The sequence below is a fragment of the Ixodes scapularis genome, unplaced genomic scaffold (genome assembly GCF_016920785.2).
Source record: "Ixodes scapularis isolate PalLabHiFi unplaced genomic scaffold, ASM1692078v2 PGA_scaffold11__112_contigs__length_91849675, whole genome shotgun sequence".
Classification (NCBI taxonomy): domain Eukaryota; kingdom Metazoa; phylum Arthropoda; class Arachnida; order Ixodida; family Ixodidae; genus Ixodes; species Ixodes scapularis.
This window is the reverse complement of record NW_024609837.1, coordinates 24,864,514-24,889,138: the sequence shown is the minus strand read 5'-3', so window position 1 is coordinate 24,889,138 and position 24,625 is coordinate 24,864,514. Positions and strand designations below refer to the sequence as shown.

The 24,625-nt window shown below is 43.9% G+C and overlaps 1 protein-coding gene across 2 annotated transcripts; it reads left to right on the top strand.

Moving 5' to 3' along the window:
- Positions 1-266: 266 nt before the first annotated feature.
- Positions 267-23,138, top strand: LOC8037352 (protein ABHD1). 2 transcript variants are annotated; one of them, XM_042288852.1, is made up of 7 exons: positions 267-391; positions 486-564; positions 10,036-10,293; positions 11,250-11,528; positions 14,493-14,759; positions 17,995-18,117; positions 22,447-23,138. In XM_042288852.1, the coding sequence occupies exons 3-7, from the start codon at positions 10,069-10,071 to the stop codon at positions 22,735-22,737; spliced, it is 1,185 nt and encodes a 394-aa protein (XP_042144786.1). In that variant the 5' UTR covers positions 267-391; positions 486-564; positions 10,036-10,068; the 3' UTR covers positions 22,738-23,138. The 2 variants fall into 2 exon arrangements, with proteins under 2 accessions (XP_042144786.1, XP_029845093.2); XM_029989233.4 differs by lacking the exons at positions 267-391; positions 486-564 and adding an exon at positions 2,552-2,598.
- The last annotated feature ends 1,487 nt before the right edge of the window (positions 23,139-24,625 follow it).

Sequence of the window (24,625 nt, the reverse complement as noted above, 5' to 3'; positions counted from 1 at the left end):
CCAACCCATCGCTGCGAACGTGTCACGTGGTTACGCGCGACGCGCGTCGCTGCGTCTCAATCGAAGTTCCCCTGACACTCGTACGGCATTGTATTGGATTCAACGGGCTCGTGGCTTCCATCGCGGTCCATACTAATGAGTAATGATGCGAAGCGGAGTATTGAATCGGCCTCTATTTCGAGCCGCGTCCTTGGCCGCGAGCCAACGTGCCGCGACGTCACTCAGTGCAACGACGAGACGCGTCGGTTCGCGTACCGGGAAGTTTCAACACACCGCGGTTTCCGTCGTATAATACACGCACTTTTACGCAGAGAGAAAACGAAAACGCCGGGCCGCAAAAACGAAGCGATTGCCTTCTAATTTTGGGCAGCGACGCTCCCATAGTCGCCGAGTAAAAGTACACGTTTGATAAGCGTCCTCCTTCTCCTTTCTTATCGTATTATCACACCCCCTCCAGAGTTATCTTTTCTTCTTTTTCTCTACAGGCGCTCCTCCGCGACACGGGAAATCTTGTTCCAACACTTTCGGGCAGGTCGTCGCCGGCTGTGTGTTCTATCTCCGTGGGTGAGTCAGGTCGGATGAAATGCGTACTTTACCTGGAACAGGCTCGTTTTCGTTTGAGCCTCTAAACGGCCATCTACGAGGCTAAAAAAAAGCCCGTGCGTCTGCTTTCCCGCACAACACTCGGAGAGCCAACCACCGAAACTTACGGAGGCAGCTCAGCGAATGACGATGCCGAAACATATGTTTAGACCAAAAAATGTAGTCTGAGTTGTGACATTAAGCAATGCAAAACGTCACGCTTGCATTGCTTAATGTCACAACTCAGACTGCGTTTTTTTGGTCTAAAGGCATCGTCATTCGCTGAGTTGCCTTCGTAAGTTGCGGTGATTGGCTCTCCGAGTGTTGTGCGGGAAAGCCGACACATGGGCTTTTTTTTAGAGTGTATATCGTCGTGAGATTAACATTTTTGCTACTTCTTCTGGGTAGATGTTCGCTTACCGGTGAACTGACGTTCCTTCAAACTGGTTAACAAATTATTCATCTGACGCTCCTTTTTTATTATTATTTATTTGTTGATACATACGCCGTGTTTTGCAAGGAAGTAAGGGCATACTGAAAATTTCAGTTGGTTTCTTCCCTGTTTATGGCTTGCCTCCTCGTAACAGTACAAGAAAGGAAGTAGAATGAAAGAGGATAGTTGGTGAGGCGTTAAGAATAGATTGCATCATTCTTTATTCCTCACATTTTAAGATGACTATGCTAAGCTTGACCATAGTGTTAAAATGAATCGTAAAAAAATGTTATCAAAACATCAAACGAGTGCCGAGGAGTATATCCTTGCTCGCCATTATTGCACGTTGCAAGTTACAAAATCGCCCGTTATAAAATCAGTTTGCACGCTATAAAAGTATGTTTTAATGATATTTAAGGTTGCTTCATACCACCCGCAATAAAAGAGAAGCTAAGAGTGATAATTAAAAAAAAAAAAAAGACGTTTATATATTGTTTTTAATTGGGAGTAGAAAAATGGGCTTTCAAAGTCTCACTACTATTTCGTGTGTTAACATGCAATGACCAAGGTAGTTTTAGAAATTGAACGGAGTATGGCTGGTTGACATTTTAAATTCACTGGATTTGTTTTATGTTCCAGATTTTAGTGTAAATGAATTTAAAATAGCTTCACCAAAAATAATTGCAGTTCATGAAGTGGTGGACACTCGCTTTTACGCGCACCGCTGGAGTGGTAATGTCTGCTAATGAATTACATCAATAGAATATTACGAGAAAAATAATGTTTAGACAGCACGTGCGTTTGCAGGTAAGTCGTGTCAAATAATACTTCTTACAAATTATGTTACGTGTATCTTTTTATTAAAAAAAAATTCCAAACATGCACTTTGAACGATTGTCTGCGAACTTTGAATCAATTTTCCACGTCCTAATTTAACATTAGAAACTAGACGCCGCGGCTTTAGGAAGTCATGCCGCTTCGTCAAATTTCTGTAAGCCTCCGCTACCTCCACAAAACTTCGTTTCAATCACCCTCTGTACAAAATCTTTCTCGTCCTTAATTGACACAGGTGCCGCAGTATCAGTGATGAAGGAGTCCGTTAGGCGCGAGCTTTACCTCCTTGGCTTCATCTTCCGACGGAAGACTATACGAAGAGCAAGTCGGTCTGCTTCCTGCGCAGGGGTTGCGGCAACGTCAGAACAACACCGAGTTCTAATTGGTTTTGATCGAAAGGATATAGTGGGTAGACCTCAATGCTAGATGCCTCAAAGTCTACCCACTATTTTTTTTTAATCAGCCAATAAGAGCTCGGCCTTCTGACATATCATCGCAACCCCTTTGCAAGGAGCAGACGAACTAGCATTCCGCCATTCCGAGGCCCTAATCACACTCATATCTCACCTTACTGTTTGTGCGAACTCGTATTCAGTTAAGCATAATTCATACCATCTGCTTCATTGTTTTTTAAAGAATGCAGCAGTGATTTTATAGTAGGTTGGGACTTCTTATCGCGATGCAAAGCCCTCATTGATTGTGCCCATGAATGACATGCTGAACGTCGTCTGTCTTTGGGACGTGACAAAGTGAGTCTTGTTCTGACCAGCAGCCAGCAGATGTTTCTATTAAACCGTGTCGTGATTTGTCGCTAGAGAAATGACTGTAGCCCTACCTTTTTAAATACTCACATTGAGAAACGGTCCTACCCCAGCCCCATTCGCGAATATTTCAAACGAGACGTACAGCGTTTACGACCTAAAACATGTGTCGCTTTTGTTCGCTCGCTGGGTGACACGCCTGTCGCTTCCCTCGACGTATTCCCACAAAACTTACCGACCACAGGTTTCTCGTCAGATAGAGGTGTCTCCGGTTTATTGCCCGTGCTTGATTGGAATTCGTCAAAGGAGCAACAATGTCAATAATTAATTTTTGCTGAAGGACTACATTTGGTGGTTTGATCTTGAAGATAAGCCTTAATCGTCCGCCATTTTTGTAAGACATCTTTATAACACCGGTGATGCTTCGCCAGCCCACTACAGGCGCTACCGTGTTTCTTCATCTGAGCGTGAGTTTGATAGATAAGCACGTTCAAGACATGCTTCAGGAATATGTTATTTTATTTTTTTTATTTATCAATACTGCCAACCCATTGCGGCCAAAGCATGAGTGAATGACACAAGTACAATTTATATTTTTCACTCAAAAAATACAACAACATTTGTGCACATTCTCTTTTTACACATTATGCTCTGCTGCACACACCCATGATTTTCGTGTTTTTCAAAATTTTATGAATCATGGCTGGTTTATAGCATTACACATATGTATAGGTTGGTACCTATGCAATACACAGAACAGCACAATGCCTATATGGAGTCAAAACAACTTAGCACTGAAAAAAAATATCTAGGAAATATTCAAAATTTGAAAATGAATCAATGTCAACAACGTCACTGGCTAGCTTGTTCCATAAACTTATTCTACGCACAAAAAAAAATATAATTGTTTAAATGTACTTATTCGAGCAGTAACGGGACTCAGCATTTTTAATAATATGATCGTTCAGAGTAGAAAGTTCTTGGTTTTAAGTATTTACAGCAATCAATTTTTACGAGTTTATTAAAAAATCTGAAAGAACAACGTAACGCGCCGGCGTGACCTTCTACTCATTAGGGGTTGAAAATTTGCTGAAGTTTTAAGTCCCGTGACAACGTTGATCGCTTGAAATATGAAAAAAAATCATCCGCTTGGCCAGTGATTGGACATCCTCAAACTCTTTAACAAGGTTTACCTGCCAGAGATCCCAAGCTTCGAACGCGTATTCTAGGATAGGTCTAATAATAGTTTTATATGCTAAAAGTCTAAACAAATGTGGAGCCCTCTCAAGCGTTCTCCCAAGATGCCACAATTTGTTCGTTGCTCGCTTTTTGATATACCCCACATGGCGGTTTCATCTTAAATCACTTGAAATGATTACACCGAGATATTTACAGCTGTCGACTTTTTCCAGTCTGACTCCTTTAGCCTCGTAGATAAAATTTAGAATTTGTTTTTGTTCAAATTTGCGTATACTGAGTTTTGTTAATGGTAACGTGTTATATTTACGACACCCCAAAGCCATGCCAGATAACACGTTGTTTAGCTTTATATAGTCCTGAACTGGGCTATTGCATTAGATTGTTATTAGATTGTATTGCATTAGTAACCACACGTGATGTACATCGGTCAACTGTTCGAAGCCATCAAGGTACAGCTTAAAATGGTCAATTACCGACTCGCCATTTGCCCTTTCAAAATCAAAACGTTCTTGCTTTGGCTGGGTAAGTTTGATAAACAGTAATATCACACTCAATGTGATCCGATTTCCCGTCATGAACCGAAACTTTGCATTCCTCGGTGTTTACTAGCAAACAAAAGATCAAGTAACGAATATAATGTATCAGTAATACGAGTAAGTTTTTTAACGACCTGACAAACACCACGACTGAAGGCAAGTCCAAGGAACGAAGCAGGTACATTTGCACCCAGCCTGATGAAACCGTCATCTGACCAACTGACGTTAGGGGCGTTAAAATCTCCCCTTATCATTAAGTTACTTTGATTATTAGTATTAGCGATCAAGTGATCAACTATATTCATTAAGTCTTCTGGAGACGACCCGGGTTTCCTTATATTTTAATGTTATGATAGATAAAAAAAATTAACTTGCACCAGACACTTTCTGTGTCATCCGCTTCTTCTAAAGACTGACAAACTAGGGTTTCGCCGCCGCATCGGAAACATTTATCTTTACGGATTATTTATTAACTTATTGCACCCTTAGATCCCGAGAGCATTACAAAGAGGAGTGGGTAACAAAAGGAAAATTACACTTAATATACAAAATGACAGCCTAAGAAAAATAGAAACACGAATATAGTATCGATTACCTTAGAAAATTGGTTTAACAACGCTTAAACATAATGGCATCTTTTACACACACACAACTGACGATGGAAGGTAGTTCCACGTAATTGTTGTTTTGGGGATGAACGAACTATAAAAAGTAGTGGTTTTACAAACAGGTAGACCAATTTTATGTTGGTGATCGACGTGTGGCGAGACATAACCCGTAATTATGTGGTACCACTTCATTCTCTTGAATGCCTTCGTGCAGCCAGGTTTCTGATACCATAATAACATGCGGGTCGTAGGAAAAAATCGTAGCTTCTGTTTGATCAGTTTTAGTAACGAGACTTTTCGCATTTAACGATAAAACTCTTAGCTTCCTCTTGTCTACCTCACCACTATGTCATGCCGTGAGACTGGGCTGCAAGTGACCAGTCCTCCTGACACTCAGCTTATCGTGTGTGTGTGTGTGTTTTTTTATGATCCCAGATGTAGATTTTACCGTCTATTATCAACTTATCGCATAACAGAGATTTTCGGTCTCTTTGCTCTCTGATTGGTCGAGAGCTGCCCCAAAGAAGCTCCTTAATAGAGCGCACCTGAAATAAGAAGTCCTCTTTATTGGATATGTTAGTGCCTTTTCATTTCCGTGAATCTTGTAGTGAATCTTGTTTTTCCCGATAATTCGTGAGTTTGATTATGACTGGACGTTGGGAGGGGCCGTTCGGTTTTCTGATGCGATGGATGTGTTCCACACTTTTTATCGTCACCTCTAGTTTGTTTTCGAATATTTCTTCGAATGTTTCGAAGTACAGCATCATTCACTGAGGACGGGTTCTCATTTGGGGATTTTTCTAGACCAAGTATTACAAAGTTGTTCCTGCGTTTTCTGTTTTCAAGGTCATATATCTTTAGCTCGAGAGTCGGAACATGCCTTTGAGGTGTTTCAGTGTGATTTTCCATATGGTCTTCACTCGACGTAACTCTGACATTGAGTGGCTTTAACTTTTCCTCTAAACTATTCGTACACTGCAAGAGTATTTCAACGTTAGTATTAATTTGTAGAAATAGTTCCTCGTTAGTTGGTCCAGCGTTTGACTCAACGTCACCCCAGAGTAAGAAGCTTAACGTACGTGCACAAATCTTCATCGGAAGAAGAGAACGCTGTGGGAACGCTCATTCAAAGATAGTTTCTGTTCGTTATTCTCAATGCTGTCCAAGTAAATGCGGACTTGAACTAAGAGACGATTATTGTTTCTAAAAGGCTTCATAATTGTTTTCTAACTATCCCGATAGAAAGGGGTGGACGATTTAGCCATAGTTTCTTGTCGGCGAGTTCCGAGTCCACTCTAGTTTTTGGTCCTCGCCCGTTGTTCTAATCAAGAGGAAATATATGTCCTTCAGATTCTGTGTCTCCTATCGGCGACTAAAATGGTCACAAAAAAGAATGTCTATCCTCTCCCGCGGATTGACAACGCATTGGACTGCCTGCAAGGTTCCAAATATTTTCGTACTTAAATTTACGGTCAGGATACTGGCAAATAACAGCAGATGAACCGTGAACGCGATCTCGAGAACAAAGCTTTTATCACTCCCGAAGGACTATATGGATTTAAGGTAAGGCCTTTTGGTTTACAAAGCGCCCCAGCAACATTCCAAAGAATGATTTTTGCTTTACTGCGGGGCCTGAAGTGGTAAACATGCCTTTGTTATTTAAACAGTGTTGTTTTTGTATTTCTTTTTTTTTTACATTCGATGAACACTTTTTTTGCTTGAAGTCAGTACTCGAATGCATTAGAACGAATGTTCTGCGTCTAAAAGCGAAGAAGTGCCGTCTAGCTTCCCTTCAAATCCAGATATTGGGTCACACTGTCAGTGCTGATTGCAAACACACTGATCTTGAGAAAATAAGGGCTCCCTCCAAGTTTCCTCGCCCTACTGATGTAAAACAATTATGCAGTTTCCCTGGCCTCTGCTCCTAGTTCCGTCGTTTTATCAAAGCTTTTTTTTAATCACGTTGTACCTTTCATTTCCCTTTTCTCGAAAAACTAGCCCTTCGTATGGACCATAGACCGAGAAAATTCATTTCGATCCTCGAAGCCCTATTTACCCACAATCCAATTTTACGTCCTTATGATTCCCATTGTTCCACCGAAATATATTCCGGTGCAAGTGGATTTGACATCGGAGCAGTCCTCATTCAAAAGAATCAAAGCCGGGGGCATGTTATCGCGTACGCCAGCCGAACACTACTCCACAACAGAGGAAGGGTGTCTGACCATTACATGGGCCATAACGAAATTCCGATCATATCTATTTGGACGACCCTTTCGTGTTGTCACCGACCACTATGCCCTATATTGGCTCACCAACATTAAACATCCTTCGGATCGGTTCGCGCGGTGGTTTCTTCGTCAACAAGAATAAAACGTCGAAATTGTATATAAAGCTGGTCACAATCACCAGGATGCAGATGCGTTGTCCCTCTGTCCCTTCCAGCGCGCTGTTCACACCGATGGCACCATGGACATTCCTATTTTCGCTCTTACTCCAGCGATTGATATATCCACTGAGCAATGTCGAGATCACAAGTTGCGACACGTCAACCACTTTATGGGCGACGACACACTCGAAGTCAAGGCGCCAAGATGAACAGCCTTTATGTGCTAGTTGCACGTACTCGTTATCGGCGAAAGTATGAGCCAAGAGGAGAATCCCTTCTTCGTGTAATCCCAAAACACCTACGTAATGATATCCTTTAGTTGCCTCATGACGGCCCCACTGCTAGACACTTAGGTGTATTTCGCACCTACAACCGCGTGCCTTATCGTTTCTCTTTTTTTTTTTTTCGGGTTGTACCGCAGCATACATCGGTACGTTAAATCGTGGGATACATGTCGACGCCGCAAGATTCCCACACTCGCTTCCGCTAGCCATCTTCACCCATTGCGATCTCCGAATCACCCTTTCGAGAGCATCGGAATTGAGCTACTTGGACATTTTTCAAAGTCTATACATTGCAAACGCTGGGTTGTTGTTGCCATCGACCACCTTTCCCGGTATGTGGAGACAAGGGCACTGAGCTCGGCAAATACCAAAGAAATCGCATTTTTCTTTCTCCACAATATTGTTCTACGTCAATGATTCCCCGAAAACTTGTAAGCGATCGAGGTAGAACCTCTTTGTCATCTGTAGCATAACGACTCCTCCGACATTGCGAAACCACTTAAGTGCCCCTATAACTTCACAGTCTTTCCCCACTCGTGGGCTTTCCGTCCTAGTGGCCGCGCAATCAAGGTTAGTTGGAAAGATAGTGATGTCTATAGGAAAATCCTCGAAAGTGTGAGACATACCACATCCATTGAACCCAATCTCAAGGGGCCGAGTGCCATGCCGAACTTTTACGCAGAGCTTGAGGTCTAATCGTTCAGTGGCAGGTACAGCTTAAAGGTGCCCCTTTTGACCGCCAGCCGCACCGACTTGCAGCCAATTGTTGCGCCTCCTGTTCCCTGCCCCGGGACTACACAATGAAGACAATGCTCCCTAAAAAAAGCTAACTTTTAAATTTCTAAAAAAAAAAAAAAAGTTTTTTTCATTTTTTATGACGGGTTGTGTTTGACTGATTTTAAATCTTGCACCTGTAAACTAGAGATCCACTACCATATTGAATGGGTTAAAACAGCGCAAAAAAGACGAAGGACCAGTAAAAGAAAACACACAGACACAGCGCTGTGTCTGTGTGTTTTCTTTTACTGGTCCTTCGCCTTTTTTGCGCTGTTTTAACCCATTCAATATGACCATCAACCAACTCGCCCAACTTTCCACCTTGTTGCAGTTCCTTTCTTGTAGATCGGGCCCTTTTATGTGTTCTCCCAATCAACCCCATCATGAAAACAGCGCTGTGTCTGTGTGTTTTCTTTTACTGGTCCTTCGTCTTTTTTGCGCTGTTTTAACCCATTCAATATGACCATCAACCAACTCGCCCAACTTTCCACCTTGTTGCAGTTCCTTTCTTGTACATCGGGCCCTTTTATGTGTTCTCCCAATCAACCCCATCATGGCAGCGCTGTGTCTGTGTGTTTTCTTTTACTGGTCCTTCGTCTTTTTTGCGCTGTTTTAACCCATTCAATATGACCATCAACCAACTCGCCCAACTTTCCACCTTGTTGCAGTTCCACTACCATGTTAAGAGAAGGCACAAATGAAGTAGTTCCTGATAGAAAGGACCTCAGCGGATAATATCCGCAACACAAATAAATAAAAAAGAGGAACCTCTTGAGTTGCAGAATGGCAAACGATATTTCGCTAAAAAAATTAGGTTATTTGAGGACAGGCGGCTCAGAATAAGGTCCAAGCAAAGCACGGGGAACGTGAAGCTGTCTGGAATAACTTCGATGCATCTCCTGAAATCCCATGATAACCTATGGAAATGGGGTCGCTGCCGAGCACAATGAGCCAAAACACGTAATCGCAAGTAATAAGGTTGTGCTCCTCGAAAAAATACGCGGACAATGAGGTATACACGACGTTTAAAGTAGGGCGTCCGCCCGAAACGTCGTGTATACCTCCTTGTCCGCGTTTTTTTTTTTTTTTTCGAGAAGCACAACCTTATTATTTTCGATTACGTGTTTTAACCTATGATAGTCAGCCAATATTTTTCAAGGAGACTGAGATTTCTCGGGGCCACAGGATGACGAGGGAATGTCCGACCACAGTTCCGAAGCAATCGATCAGCAGAGTTAGGAAGAACTCCAACAGCACCTCATGTGAGCCTTAAAATGATAACCAACGTTTTCTCAAGACAATTTGCTTTTTTAGAGCGCAAAGAAACTTAGTTTCTCCCTAAGCTTTACAAAACAAGCCTCTTAACAAAAACCTGAAGGACTACAGGATGTACCTTTCAGCTAGTACGTTAATAGAAAGTACAGTGGTCTTGATCTCCTTCCATTAAAAAAGTAACCCGACTGTATTTTCTTGAACCACCTGAGACTGGGTGGAGAACTAGAAGAACCAAAAGTGGAAGGGACAGGAACAGAAATGAGACAAAAGTGGTTCAAGAAAATGATAAATCTAAACCAACTCGCCTGTGCCGTCACAGTCTTACCGATTGTATTCCCCTACGAAAACACTTGCAGGTTCCTGTCTGGATGTAAACAAAGCCGACCAAGATGTCTTGGGTACCCGGGATGGGCACGATAGCGTTGATTGCGTGCGTCCTGTACGTGCCCTACTACCTCTTCTTCGTGGTCCGGAGGACGAGCTTCTTTTGCGGCAAAACGCGCTTTCGAAGCTTCCTTCAAGACAACTGTGGACAGTTTCTAGACGGCTTCTTCTGGGTCCCGTTCTGGTGCATCAGTTCCAACGTGCAGAGCCTCTTCGCGATGCTCATCCAGGTATGCCACCAATCAACGCTCTATTCAAAGAGTTGTGCGCACATCCGACTTTTCTTAAACCATGCAGCTAATTCCCGCGTATTTTTCGGTCACCGAGGGTCCAAAATAGAAAGTTTGTAATTCGACAGTTTCAAGTAAAACTGGATGCTGCTTTGTGATATTCAGCCCTGTAAGTAAATAGTACTCCTGGAAAATATATTGTTGGAACAAAATCCCAGCTGCACGCATAAACGAAGATGAGCCTGAGAAAATGCAAAATAAAGGCACCCGTATCTTGATTCTAAAAAGTCGCCTATCTCTAAAGTCGCGAGTTTATCAGCCCGTAGACAAGCTGTCACTCGTGAGCGTTCCATTTATTTCATTCAATTACGATAAAAAAAAATTACCTGAATTTCAAACAAAATCCTAAACCCGAAAAAGTTAGTTCTACACTATTTTCCGTACAACTATAGGCACATTGGAGAATTTATTGCACGGAACCCGCAATACTAAAATAATTAAACAAGTATCGTCTGTGAGTTCTTCGTTCGATTTAGCGCGCCTAGTAGTTCCTACTTGACAAAAACAATGTATCCTTCAAACCATTTCCTCTACCCTACTCGAAGGTGAAGTCCTTGTTCGTAAAGAAACCGATGTAGTTTTTAAATCCGTAGAAAAGCAAAGCAGCCATTGCTCTGACGAGCGGACGACGCCGGAACTCGTCACACTGATGACGCCGCTACACCATCTGCGCAAGAAGTAGGCCAACTTGCTCGCCGTAAAAACGTTCGAATTTTAACATTTTAATTTATTCTTGTGGGACGTATATGTTCTAGCGTTTACCCGAAACTATTGAAACTGGACGACGTGGACACTTTTGCGAGCTTACCTCAATGTTGATTCTCGGTATACACTCATTATCCCTGATTGTCCTCCTTAGTGCCCGGCGTGTTAACTTAGAGGACTCGCGCACGCAGGATAACCAGCCCGAGGTGCCCTACCGGAGGCAGCTGAAGTACCTCTCGGACGGCGGCCTGGTGGCCCTGGACTGGCTCAATGAGGACTGCCAGCCGCCCGTGGTGCTGTGCCTGACGGGCCTGACGGGGGACAGCCAGGCCTTCTACCTCAAGACCTTGCTGCCCATGCTGTCCGGCATGAAGTGTCCCTGCGTGGTGCTCAACAACCGGGGACAGGGAGGCCTGCCCTTGCTCAACCACCGCATGGCCTACGTCCTCGGCATCGACGACGTCACGGAGGTGGTCCCCTTGTGCCTCGTATATGCGCCTGACGCCCTTTACGCGACGTTCTAGTGCCGGTAGATTGTTAGGTGTTAAGGGCAAAGCGGGAGACAACACAAACACGCAATCGCAGGTTGTTCTTGTATTTGCTCTTCAATTAAAAAGGTATCCTAAAACCTCATATTGAAGGACACCAACATAAGCGGTAAAATTGGGTTATCATTCATGAATCCCGGACAAAAGCTCACCGGACAAAAGCTCACCGGACAGAAGCTCACCGGACAAAAGCTCACCGGACAAAAGCTCACCCATTTTTTCACAGACCCGGACAAAAGCTCACCCATATTTTCACAGACCCGGACAAAAGCTCACCACGAGAAAATTGTATGTTGGTCTTAACACGAGTGCGGACAACTTAGGTGCATGCGTCCGACACAAAAAGGCAACGATAAATTAAATCTGACAGGCGCATGGTTTGTTGATTTTAGTAGAAACAAGTTTATTTATCGATTGGTTAGAAGCGAATGCCGTGCCCCACTAGCTCCAGCAGTCTTGGTAGATCTCGATGTACATGCAAGCCCTCGCAAATATTTCTAAGACGATTCTGCAGGTGCAGAGTAATTTTTCGCACCCGCTTTACGGTGGGCTCACCTCTCCGGGCTTTTGTCAATGCCGTGTCAACGAGCGCCTGATTTTGCTGTAGGCATTCAATCAGCCTCAAGACGCTTGGATGGGCGTGGCCGACGGGCTTCTGGAACCCGGTACTCTATCTTTCGCAGGTGTTGCTCATCCGGTCTTTATCTTGAAGAGTGGTGTCGTACATATTCCTCCGTACCGGGGGAAACTCCGGTCGCCGTCGGCGCAGAGTCAGGTGGAGGGAAGAAGTCGCTCTGGGTGCCGCCGCAGATGGAACAGAAGCATAACGGAAGCGGCCGTTGAAATACGTGCAATCAAAATAGTCCAGTAGGTAGCGATGTCACCGGTAGACTTTTCCCTGGTGGTCAGTTCTTGTGGAACAAGCTGTGGTGGAAGGAACCCGAGCCTATCTAAAATCCCGCACAATTTTTTTTTTTTTTTTTAAATTGGTCATTTCTTGTACTTTTCCAAAAGGCCGAACTCCCGTTCTTTCAAAGTATTTTTAAAAAATTCTCAACTCAATGGTGGATGAGGCACAAGTTCTCCTAAAAATGGTCCAATGTCCATTGCGTCCGCACTTTATTTCATCCCGTGTTTCGCCCGGATAGTAAAAAAAAAAAGAAATCGAGGTGAGCTTTTGTCCGGGTCTGTCAAAAAACGGGTGAGCTTTTGTCCGGTGAGCTTTTGTCCGGTGAGCTTCTGTCCGGTGAGCTTTTGTCCGGTGAGCTTTTGTCCGGTTACCATCATGAATAGCCCCTTAAAGGAGTCATGAAACGCTTTTTCAACTTTTTTCTGTTTAGCTTTCCTTCTCAACTCATAAATCGCGCATTGTACCAAACAGTTCAAGAAGTCGGAAAGGGGGGAGTCCCCTCTTGCTCGGAATCTCGTTTGACTAGCCGGACACAGCCATTGTCCCCCTAGAAGATTAGCCCGTCGCTCAAAATTCCGACTAGTTGCTTTCCCCACCCCGTTCACCCCGAAGCTGACAGTGCTGTGGAAGCTACGTGCTCGTTGGGCCAGCCACACATTTTCCACGTGATCATGCCCTCTCGCGCATACCGACCCACAGAGAATGAGGTCAGGTGATGAAAGGGAGACGGCTGATTGGTCCGGCAAGCGCGTAGCTTCCACCGCAATGTCAGCTTAGGGGTAAAGGGATTAAGTGAGGTCCGGTGTCGTGTGACGTGCGCTTGGGCCCTGGTGACGCGCTGCGGGGGCCCGGTTATGGTGGCTAGTAGCCCGGTGACGCGCTGCGGGGTCCGCGGATGTATCACAGTGAAAAGGCGGAGAGTTTACGAAGGGAAGGAGGTACGAAATAGTCCGCTATGTTTTGCAAATTTTCGTAGCGAAAGTCAGGTTTCTGACTTTCTACCTTTGTTCTTTTGGCCCACTGAACGATGTGCTATTAGTAAAATCCCAATATAAATTGATTTACTCCAGCCTAAAATTCGTTTCATGGGTCCTTTAAGGGGTATTCACACGAGGGAGAAATCCCGGGGATTTCTCCCCGGCACGCGCATCCCACGACGAAAACGTCAGGCTTTGCGATGTGCAAAAGCCTCGCGTTTTCATCTCGTGATGCGCGCGTGCCGGGGAGAAATCCCCGGGATTTCTCCCTCGTGTGAATACCCCTTTAAGTAAACTTGGAAAAAAACGCCGATGTCTCAGAGCGGCACATTATTCGCATGTTTACTCGCGAAGCGTTGCGTGACTCCCGATATAAATCCACTTCTCATTCGTGAAAATGTTCTATTAGACTCGTTACTAGATGACGGTATATCAGGGCAAGCATCTTATAGACCCTATGGACTTTCCAAATGACATTTATAGCGAAAGCCTTTCAAGAATCGGCGAACCAGCGCGTGGCCAGTGGTGCGCTCAGGGTTGGAGTCACAAGCTGATTCACCTTTCAGCCAAGACCTTCGGCATAAATTTCATTTGATCTGCCCGTGAAACAGGTGTTTAATAATGAACCTAATAGAGTCAAGAGCTAAGATAAGTATTTTTCATGTTTTTGGATTATTTCTGTTTATATATATATAATAAACGTGGCTGTGGGCGTTCGGTTAGGCTGCGTGGATGTACGTGGCATTACGACCTTGAGCTACGAAAACATCAACGCTTCGTACGAAGCCTAACGATCAACTCAATGAGTAAATCGCCATGCGGATGTTCCGGCAACTCGCATTTGTATGTCAACGTGTAGTCGTCAAACTTCCCCACTTTTATCTTTTATGTTTTTTTTCTTTTTTTTTTTTTTGTAAAGAAGGACATGTAAATTATTTACGCATACATATAGCGGAGTTATACGTAAACTAATGTTTTTTTTTTTGTTTTTTTTTTAAGGTGGTGGCGGAGATCAAGAAGCGCTACCCCGAGGGCCGCATCCTGGCGGTGGGCTACTCGCTGGGCGGCACGCAGCTGGGGCACTACCTCCTGCAGAAGGGCGACGAGGCCCAGATCGACGCCGGGGTGTCCCTCTCCATCCCGTTCCACCTGCCCACCACCCACGTGAACCTGAACGGATGGAGCACCAACTACCTGCTCAACATGTACCTGGCACGCGCCCTCGTGCAGCGCTTCAAGCAATACTGCCCCGTGCTCGTCTCCAGCGTAAGTCGTCTCCGGCGGAACCTGCTAATCCTATGAAGGCTTTCGTTCGTTCGTCTGCGCATTTCTTCGTTAAATTTAGCGGGGAATTTAAAGTCACGTGACTCGTACACCAATTCGGTTTCCCCTTAAATTTAGCGGGGAAATTTCCCCGCTAACTTTAGCAGAGAAACGTCCCATAATGCAACGCGCGCGGTTGTGCCGACGCCGACGCCGCTCAACCAGGAAACGGGCGCATAAGAGCTGCGGTCTAAAATATTATATAGACACTGAGAACTTAAGACACGCAGGGTGTTGCGAAGCATGTACATTATCATAATAAACCAATTCCTGTTTTTTTTTTTTTTTTTTTTTTTTTTTTGTTAAGGGTTACAGCTGCCTTACCGAGCAATCAGATGCAAACTGCACACACAGTCGCTAATCGTATACGCAGGATCGTAATAAAAACTTGGGGGAGACTTTTAAGCTTCGCCTTTAAGAGTGGAACGCGATGGCGTTATTGGAGTCCGTTCGCCTCGCCTTTTCATTCGCTTTTCGTGCTCTTTCTGTCAGTGAGCCGGAAGTGCGGCGAACCTGGCCTAAGTCAGTAGCGTGTCTGGCTTGCAACCGAAGGGTCGTGGTTCGAATCCCTGTCTAAAATTCTTCACATTTTTCTTTAAGGTAAAATAATTACTTTATAAAGTGAAATCATTTGATACATGCGGCGGCCTTTAATTTATATTACATCTCACGGTTTGTAATCCCTTTCATTCCATGCGTGACCACGAAAGCAGATGTTGTATTTTGTTTTTCTTTCTTTCTTTTTTTTATTTTTTTTTTTTTTTTTTCAATCTCGTTTTCGAAAAATTTAATGAGGAAGTTGCGGGCACAAGGCCTACAATGCGATCCCCGGTATTTCGTCATCAAGCATTGTGATCCCCGCTGTACCTATGTTTAAGGGGAAAAGCGAGTCGAAAAATGCCCCCCAAAATGTGATTTTAGGTTTTATGGTGTTTTAGTATCATTGAATCTTCGTGTTTTATGTATAAAAATACTAAGTGCCGGTTATTATTGTCGAGTTAGTAAAATACGCGTTTGAAGACCTCCTGGCGACCCAAAACAACATAAATGTGTTTTTTTTTTTTGTGTGTGTATGTGTGTTTTTTTGTTGTTGTTGTTTTTTTTGCGCGCGGTTGTTTTTTTGTTTTTTTTTAATAATGATGTTGCACACCATCAAATTTATGTTGAGAAGTAAGCCTAGTCGTCTCCACTCAGTCGCAGTCTTCTCTAGCTTTAATTTCTCGGAAACAATTATTACAATTTTTTGTTTACCGCTGCAAAAGAGTGTTGCTACGCATCTATGACGTTTAGTGACGTGCACCTGAGGGTAAATAAATGAAATGAAGCAATCATACGCGTTTTTCTCTTTATATAATTTTCGGGCACCTTCACAGTTTGCGCGCAAGAATTTTTGTACTTAATATTGTCCTATCAAGAGTAAATGTAGTGCAAATATATTTTAGAATACCTAGAATGCAACTATTAAGATTTGGCTAGAATTTGTTTTTTATTTATCAACAAATTAATACATTTTTGTTAGCCTTTTAAAAATGACGTTTTTGCCATATTGAATTGTTTTTTTTTAAATAAAATAGGTCTCGCACACGTCACTTTTGTTGTTCATCGCACTCGGTGGATTAAAAGAGCGAATTAGTTTATTTTAATAGGCTATTTTAACTGCGTTGCCATTACCCGCGAGTGCGCAAGAACATCCTTTATCTGTATGTACGTTGCATCCAGAACATAAAAAACTACATCAATAGAAACCCCAGGATTATGAAAAAAAGAGGTCAAACACTATATATATCACTATAAGCTGTGAAAATTTCATTCAGTTATCGTAACTAATAAAAAGACATTTTTTCCCCTCGCGCATGTCTCCTTAGACAGTGAACACGTGCCTTGCCTGAGAATTCGATCTGGGCTCTTGACAATCAATAGGGACTTTTAGCCAACCGTTGCCGTGTTCCGCGAACCGCACTCTACCGCAGCCTTTGAGGCATGCTTTTAAGCGCGCGTTCGGGTGATGCCGTGACTGCGGGGCGCGCGCTTAAAAGCATCCTTCGAAGGCTCCGGTATACTGCGGTACGCTGAACACGGTAACGGTTCGCTAAAAATCCCTAATGTCTCGACATGCATTCGGGTAGTGGGTCGTGTCCAATGGCCGAAACGGCGGGAATAGACAGACCTTAACATTGCGTGGAGTTCAGCGCGCGCACCCTGTGCTTTGCCAACTCCGCAGCGCTTGGCTATGCTAAACATTGACAGACGGCGTTTAAATCGGCTCCAGATCCCGTGGCCGCTTGTTCTAGCTGCGAGAGGAGGGTGTAAACGAGGTTTCTTTTTTTCCCGAATTTATTTCTGTGACTGCCATTGCGTGGAGAAGAAAACACAACGTGCGTCATAGATAATGAATGCCAAGAAAAAAGTCTAAGCGGAAAATACTGAAAGTTAAAAAAGAAATGTGGCACAGCCACTTTAAAGAAATAGACATTGGTTACGCTACCTAATCTGCAGAAGGAAAACGCCAGTATTCATGCTGAATAAAGCTGCGAGTAGGCCAACTGTCGGAATCTCAACTTGAAAAACCTTATACTCTCTGGAACGCCGCAGACACGTTAACCCGAGCTAACAACCTGTAATATCGGCGTTTATCTAGATTATATTTTTAGTTACCCTCACAATATAAATCACATTATATAATAACCTGAACACAATGAAAAATAGCAATTAAATCACCCATCTGTGCTACTCGCAAAAAAAATTTATAAAAAAAAAACGTCAGTGATAACTTTATTGGAAGCGGGAAAATGGTTCCAGTGTTTTGACATTCGAGCCATGAATGAGACGCTAAATCCGTTAGTATTCAAGCTTAGTAACTAATTTGTGGCCAGGTGAATGAGCGGGTGATTCAATACTTATTATCTAGCTTAGAAACGGGTTGTGTCAGTAAATTCCCGCGGGAAAAAAACGTAGCGGATCATTTTTAAGGCGAGAAGTCAAATTCGCCCACACTTAGCTTGCTTTCGTGTTAGTGATAAAAAACGACACCGTTTCCAAGTGATGTCCTAATCGCGGAAGTGTTTTCATAGCGATATCTTGCCCTCTGAATCACAACCTACTATAGAGTTGGTCGTGGTCTGAATATGGAAATGGGTCATAGCTGAGCTGATAACGTCTGGTCCGGCTACCCTCACAGGGCATCGTGGATATACACCACCTGTTCCGGTCCCGAACCTTGGTGGAGATTGACAAACAACTCACGGTCCCCGTGTATGGTTTCAAGAGCACCAGCGACTACTACGAAAAGGGCAGTCTCAAGGTAAGTTGGCGAAGAAGCTTCGCAGCTAGCTTCCTAGAGGGAGCATTCCTGGCGGCCATAGCTGTGTGTGCGAGTGTTCAGCGCGTGATGGGCGGCGAGCTTCCGAAGTTATTTTTGCTACGTGCATTCCGCACTGTCGAAATTGCCGGTCTTAGCAGGCTATGAATGTGAGCTCGTTCTGAGCACGCGCTCTAAACATCTCCCTCAAATCTCCCTTAAATATGGCTTCCAGTGAACACTCCCTATATCCATGGCGCATAAAACCCGTCTCCGACTGGAATAAAAAGAAGTAAAGTGGTCCCTCAAATTCTGTCTGATGACGTCATACAAGTGCCATGGTATCGACGGCCGCGATTCTGGCGGTGTCTCAATTACAATGCTAAGAGGGCTCAAAAAAAAAAAAAAGCTTTGAGAAAAAAAACGTAGGGTATTTTTTTCTCGTTTTTTTTTTCTTTTTTCTTGACATAAAAAGCGGAAAGAGAGAAAAAAACCGAGACTCAATTTATATCAATTATTAACGAGCCTATTCAACAAATGTGTGCAACATGTGGCAAAAGTAACATTAGTCATGCTAGGGTTGACCGATTGATCAATGAGCCTTCCGATTAATCAATCATTGCTTTAAGGGCACAGGGTAAGGTAAAATTTAAAAAAAATTCGATTTTAGTTTTTTTCGCAATTTGAAAAGTTTAGTTCTTTCTGCACATTTTTCATTGTCCAAGTGTTTTTAGAAAGCTATATTTCGGGCTGAAAATCACTTCTTCCGAAAGCAAGTAGCAGGTGACCACGCCTCCTTTTCGGATACACTCCCTGCTAAACGATGAATTCTCCAACAAAACAAAATCAACACAAGTCCTAAAAGCTTGTCCAGTAACAGATAACCTCAAAAAATTATTTTGCAACTATTGCATAGCTTTATTTCAACCAAGACAATCACGAGAAGCTGTGCACGTTTTTCCCAGGTGTGTACCCTGTGTACATTCAAGCGTTTGTGTTTTCGTAACCACAAAATGGCGCCATCGAATGCTGTTCCTTTTTTCAATGGTGGCAGCATTGCACAAGCCAATGTTTTGAAGTTTTGTGGATGGAACCCTGTTTGGAAAGCCATCAAGTGGCTGAGGGAAGTTGACGTCACTCTAATATACTTTACGGACCAAGCGACATGGCAGGTCACGAAAGAGGCCCGGCAAGCAAGGCGATAAGCCTAAAGGCGACGACGTGACTTTAGCAATGCCTTTCAAGCTGGCGGCTATTGAAAAAATGACTCTGAGGCTGTTGGTGCCAATAGAAATTCGTTATTCACCAGTTTTTTTACTTTAAACTCAATTATCTCAAAACAGTGTTTTTTAGTACATAGGTACCATTTTTTCCTTAACCTGACATTATAGAGGGTTGATTTTTTATTCCTACCACATACATGGGTGTTGAAAAATACTGAACTAAAATTAAAAATGTGCACCTAGCAGTTTTTGAGTTATAAAGTTTTTAATAGATGAAAACAACTAAAATTTCAGTACTAGAATAAAAAAATATATAAAAAAACTTATTTTAGATTGGTTCAAATAATTCTAGTTCAGTGGATAAAACACAATATTTCGAACAAAATGATATTTACATGACAGGAATACTCCTAATAGTCACCGAGAAAAATGTTCCTCAACATAGCCTCAAATGCATGGGGAGTATAGGACTTACCCTGTGCCCTTAATCGCGATTATTTTTTTTTCTAAACCCGTTAATCGGTCGAATTTGAAACCTACACTCCGTTCCCCCTTAACCTGAGACTGCAGTTAAACCTACCTACAAGCGCGAGCTAGTCAGCGCTCCTGGCTTTGGGAAATGTATCTCTAGCGCGAGCGCTCGTTCTGTGGAAGAACGCTTCGAAGCAGCGATCTTCGACGAGCTCTCGTGCCTGTGGCATTGGCTACAGTCTTCAGGGCGAATGGAGTCTAGACAATATACCTTCAGCCGAATTGCCCAAGCATCAAAAAGAATGCCGGGAACGTAAGTACACGCGCTGCGCGTGCTGGCGTCTTCAGCTCTAACTGTTCGAAAGCAAAAATAAAAAACGAATGGTACTTCGCACGCGCGTTCATGGACGCTTTATTTTGGTTATTTACTTCAAACCTTTTTTTTACATAAGGAAGGCGAGCACGTGCAGAGCGTGTACCTATACTTTGTCTCACCTTAGCATGGACTAACTGCTAAGGCTGAGCAAGCGCGAGGGGCAAGCCTTGACTGCCCTGACTGGAGCACTCGCTGCACGAGCGCTCGTGCAGCCGCCAAGGCTTCATCCATAGCTACTAGCTCACGATTTTAGCATGTGCAGCTAACAATAGTCCATGCTAATATGAGACGAAGTATAGTACGTTCCCAACATTCTCTTTAGTGCTTAGGTATTTTAGCGAAAGGTCCGTCGCAAGCATGACACCCCCACCGGTGCTTTATCAGTGCAAGCAAGTGCATCTTGCTAGTGAACATAGCTTTGTCAAGCTTGAAACTGCACGGGCTTGTCTGCACAAGCAGAGACATGGCGGCGGCCAGTGGCTTTGCTCATAAACTTCTATAATAAACCAAAGCAGAGGTTAAAAAAAAAATTGTTCTTTTTTGCCGTTGTTTTTTATTTTCAAATTGCAAACACTATTTCGTTCGTCGGCAAAGAAACTCATAACTAAGAGAAAAAAAAAACATTAGTCGTGGTTAAGGCAGGGCTGGTTTTAGCTCGAAGGCCGTGCCCAATTTCCGAAAAGCGCCTCAGGTTTTCTTGGCGTGCGGGACACACAAGATCGCGTCATCCAGCGCAGAAAGAGAGAGAGAGCGCTCCTTAAAGACAGCATGCGGGTTGGCGGCAGGCGGTGATTCATCGAGAGGGACGAAGTCCCGCAGCTTCATTTTCACTAAGCTGCACGCGTGCACCCAGTTAGCGGCATACCTGTCGGAGCTAAGGGGTTTTCTTTTCTTTTCTTTTTTCCTCCCTTTTTTTGGCGTCGACGACCGCCCCTCGAAGACGCACAAGGCGACAATTGGAAACTCAATTTTCATAACGCACCATCACGGTCGGTCTATCGCCGTTGTCGATTTTCTCAAAGTAGCCGAATCTTCACAATTGACCAGCCGCGCGTCATACCACCTAATGGCGGCTCCGGGCCACGGTGCCGTCTAGCCAACGGGAAAGCCTGGTGTGTCTCTCTATATCGTACCACAGCCGACGCGACGAACGGCGAACTGCAGTGGCGATCGCAAAGTTTCCTCGGTCCTGTAGTAATGTCGGTCGTTAAAAAAAAAAAAAGTGGTTTATTAGTTTTAAAGCTTTTACGTACTGCTGCAAAGATGATTGGGAAGAAGCCAGAAACTCGTTCATGTCGAAAAAAAAACTAGAAAACTCCTTCTTATGCCCTCTCTGGTAGAATACTAATCTGTGAGCATCATTCCGACTGCACTTCACGGCGCATGTTTGTCCCCAGCTGAATATCTACATTGCTGCGTTCATCACGAGAAAAAAAAAAAACATAAAAGGGAGAATCTGATTTTCGCCTTTTGCCGCTTTTGTGCCTGGAAAATAACACGACCGATTAACCGATTAAATTATCGAGTAAATTGTGCCGATTATTCTGATTAAAATGTTCAATCGATTCCCAGACCTAATCACTACGTCAAAAGAAAACAAAAACAAAAATCATATCGCACGTCATTTTGTCGACAAGGCAGGTGAAGCATTAGACACCTTTATACTATACTCGATTTTTAAGTGTATATAAATAAAAAGAATCGGGCGCTTCACCTCACATTGGGGTTACAGAAGAAAACTGTGACATGTATTTCTGCCTTAAATGACGAATGAACGTAATTTATTCCCTTTAAAACATTATGCGTTCCCTCTTAACGTGCTGCGTAAATGTTCACTGCTTTCCATACTCCATATAATATGAAAACCTGATCTTTCTTTTGAGTGATTGCTGAACACAACGTGCCATCCATCTCTACTTCGCACATATGACGCCATTGGAAGGTTAAATTTTCATGGTGTCAATAAGTCCTTGTACGCACAAGGACTTATGTACAGCTAAACACGACTGCTTGGATTGCGTGAAAGATGCATGCTGTAATCTTGGTGCCGATAACGCGACCAAACTTGTTTTGCTCCCCAGAATGTAATTTAATATGACATGCGCCGACAACGTTTTATCACTAGCGCCAGGGCAGCCAGTTCAACGACAGTTTCTATCTAGTTTGTCTTCAAAAATTCTAAAACTCTCCCATCTCGCTTGCACCTAAAGCTCGTGTAATCAAGTTACGGACGTAGTTATCTCTTGTTTTTGTTTGTTGCAGGGCAAGCTGTCAACAATACGCCGACCTCTAGTCTTTCTGCTTTCTTCGGATGACGTGTTTGGTTCCGAAGAAACAATACCAACGACTGAGATTGAAGATAACCCTTGGCTCGCCGCCATCGTCACGCCAAGGGGTGGCCATGTTGGCTTCCTCGACGGCCTCCTCTGGCCCAAGCCGCCATTTTTCTCGGAACGTTTCGTAGCCGCCTACCTGAAAGCGCTACTACAACTCTGTAGGAAGCCAGGAGGCACGGCGCGTTTAGCGCAGCTCGGGACACCCTGCACGTCATGATGACATATGTACTCATTATTCGTTGAAGTGAGGAGTATTGGTGTAAGAGTATATCTCTAACTAAGCCGGCTTGTCTACCGGAAACACACGAGACGGTAATCTGCGTCGGCTTCAATGGAATGATAGATTCGATGGCTTGACGGCCATCGCGGCTCGTCTTTAGTCAATAGGGACTTTTAGCAAACCGTTACCGTACCACAGTTGCCGTGGGCCCGACTGCGCATGCGTGACCGCGTACCGTTCCAATCCTGAAAAATTTGATTTTAGCATAGCCGGGCCTCGTACCATGGTACCCCAGTGACAAAAGCTAACGACAATAAATTAATTTATAAAACTTGTGGCGCAATAAGGTGGAATAATAATAAAACTGAGGATCGGCATAAACTGGACGACGTTTCTTGGCAATGCAGTCAAAGCTAGTGCCACTAAATAAGCTACGCTTCAGAGTAACGACACTTGGCCATATTGTGGCTTAAAATCATGGTTGCCAGTTATCTGAAGCTTTATCTGAAATCACAGGAAATGCTTTTCCGCCCTCCACAAATGTTTAAACCGTTCGCGACAGAGCAAAGCAGTATTACATGACCTTCTTAACACCGAATCTAATGCTGAGGAAGTCGCACTTTTGAATCATGACGATCGGCCGTTGCGTCTGTTCTGCATACGAGCCAAAATGGCGGCGCCCACAACAATGTCGGGGAACGGAGTGCCGATACTCTAAGCGCAGCTTATTTAGTGGCTCTAGTCAAAGCTATGGGCGTACTTGAGCTCGCGCACCCTTTGAAGCTGTCAAATCTATACGCGTGCTTCCTTTTTTTCTTCTGATATGCCACGAAAAGCGGCCCCCGATTGGGAAGCACCGGTACCCTGCTCGCCACTGGAATGAAATGAAAAATAAAACCAGCTTGGTTTTCTGCAAAAGTGTAATGTCCTATAGTTACACTGGCAGCCTTAACCTCAGTTAACCGTCGTTTGCAGTCACTAACCGCGGTTAAACACAACTCTACCCAACACGAGTATTTTGATGTTTGTTGTCAAAATAAAGGCGAGTGTTATGTTACCTCATAACTCTACGTATTGAAGCATATTATATAGAAAATCATTTTGTCTTGTTTAAAGGCCCTTAATAACTGTTATGATAACGTACCTCGCTCTCTTTATGGCGCACGAGACAAACACTTTAATGGCGGTGATCGGCGAAAAGCCCAGTCGAGGCTCCGCCTTCAGTGCGAGCTTTCTCGTGTTGAAAGCGAAAGAGAGATCACGCAGCCTCTCTGGGCAGTAAAAAACAACAAAAAGCTCACGCAGCTACACGCAGCCAAAGCGAGGCAAAATACGACGAGCGCGTGATGAAGGCTATGGCTCTCAAATGCTTTAAACAGAACAGAGCCACCGAGGAAACCGCAAAGCCATCAAAAGTTTTTTTTCTTCTCCTTTTTTTTAACTGTGAAACGAGAAGAAAAACAACCCCGTCCTGCGGCATGCCGGGATCGTTATAAAAGCAGTTCTCGCCACTAAATGTGGCTATTCCAGCCATATTTGCTGCTACGAGCGTTTCTGGATGGCTTCTCCAGCATTCTGAAGCAGTAAGTGTGTCGTCGCTTGCAGCGGCGCAGCGTAGAGGCCGCCATGTTGAACACAGGGCCACGGTATCACGGTAAGGCGACCACGGTAGCGCGTTTCCACCACGTGACGCCGGTACGAGTCGCGCACGCGCAGTCGGGTCCACGGTAACGGTAGTGCGGTACAGTTTGCTAACAGTCCCCAATCACACCTTAAAGGAGCTGTGCAACGATTTTAACGTTGGAAGAATTGGCATCTTCTGCTTTTGATATTGTTAACCTTGTCACAAATGACAGAAAACACACCTTCTTTCATCGAAATGTTG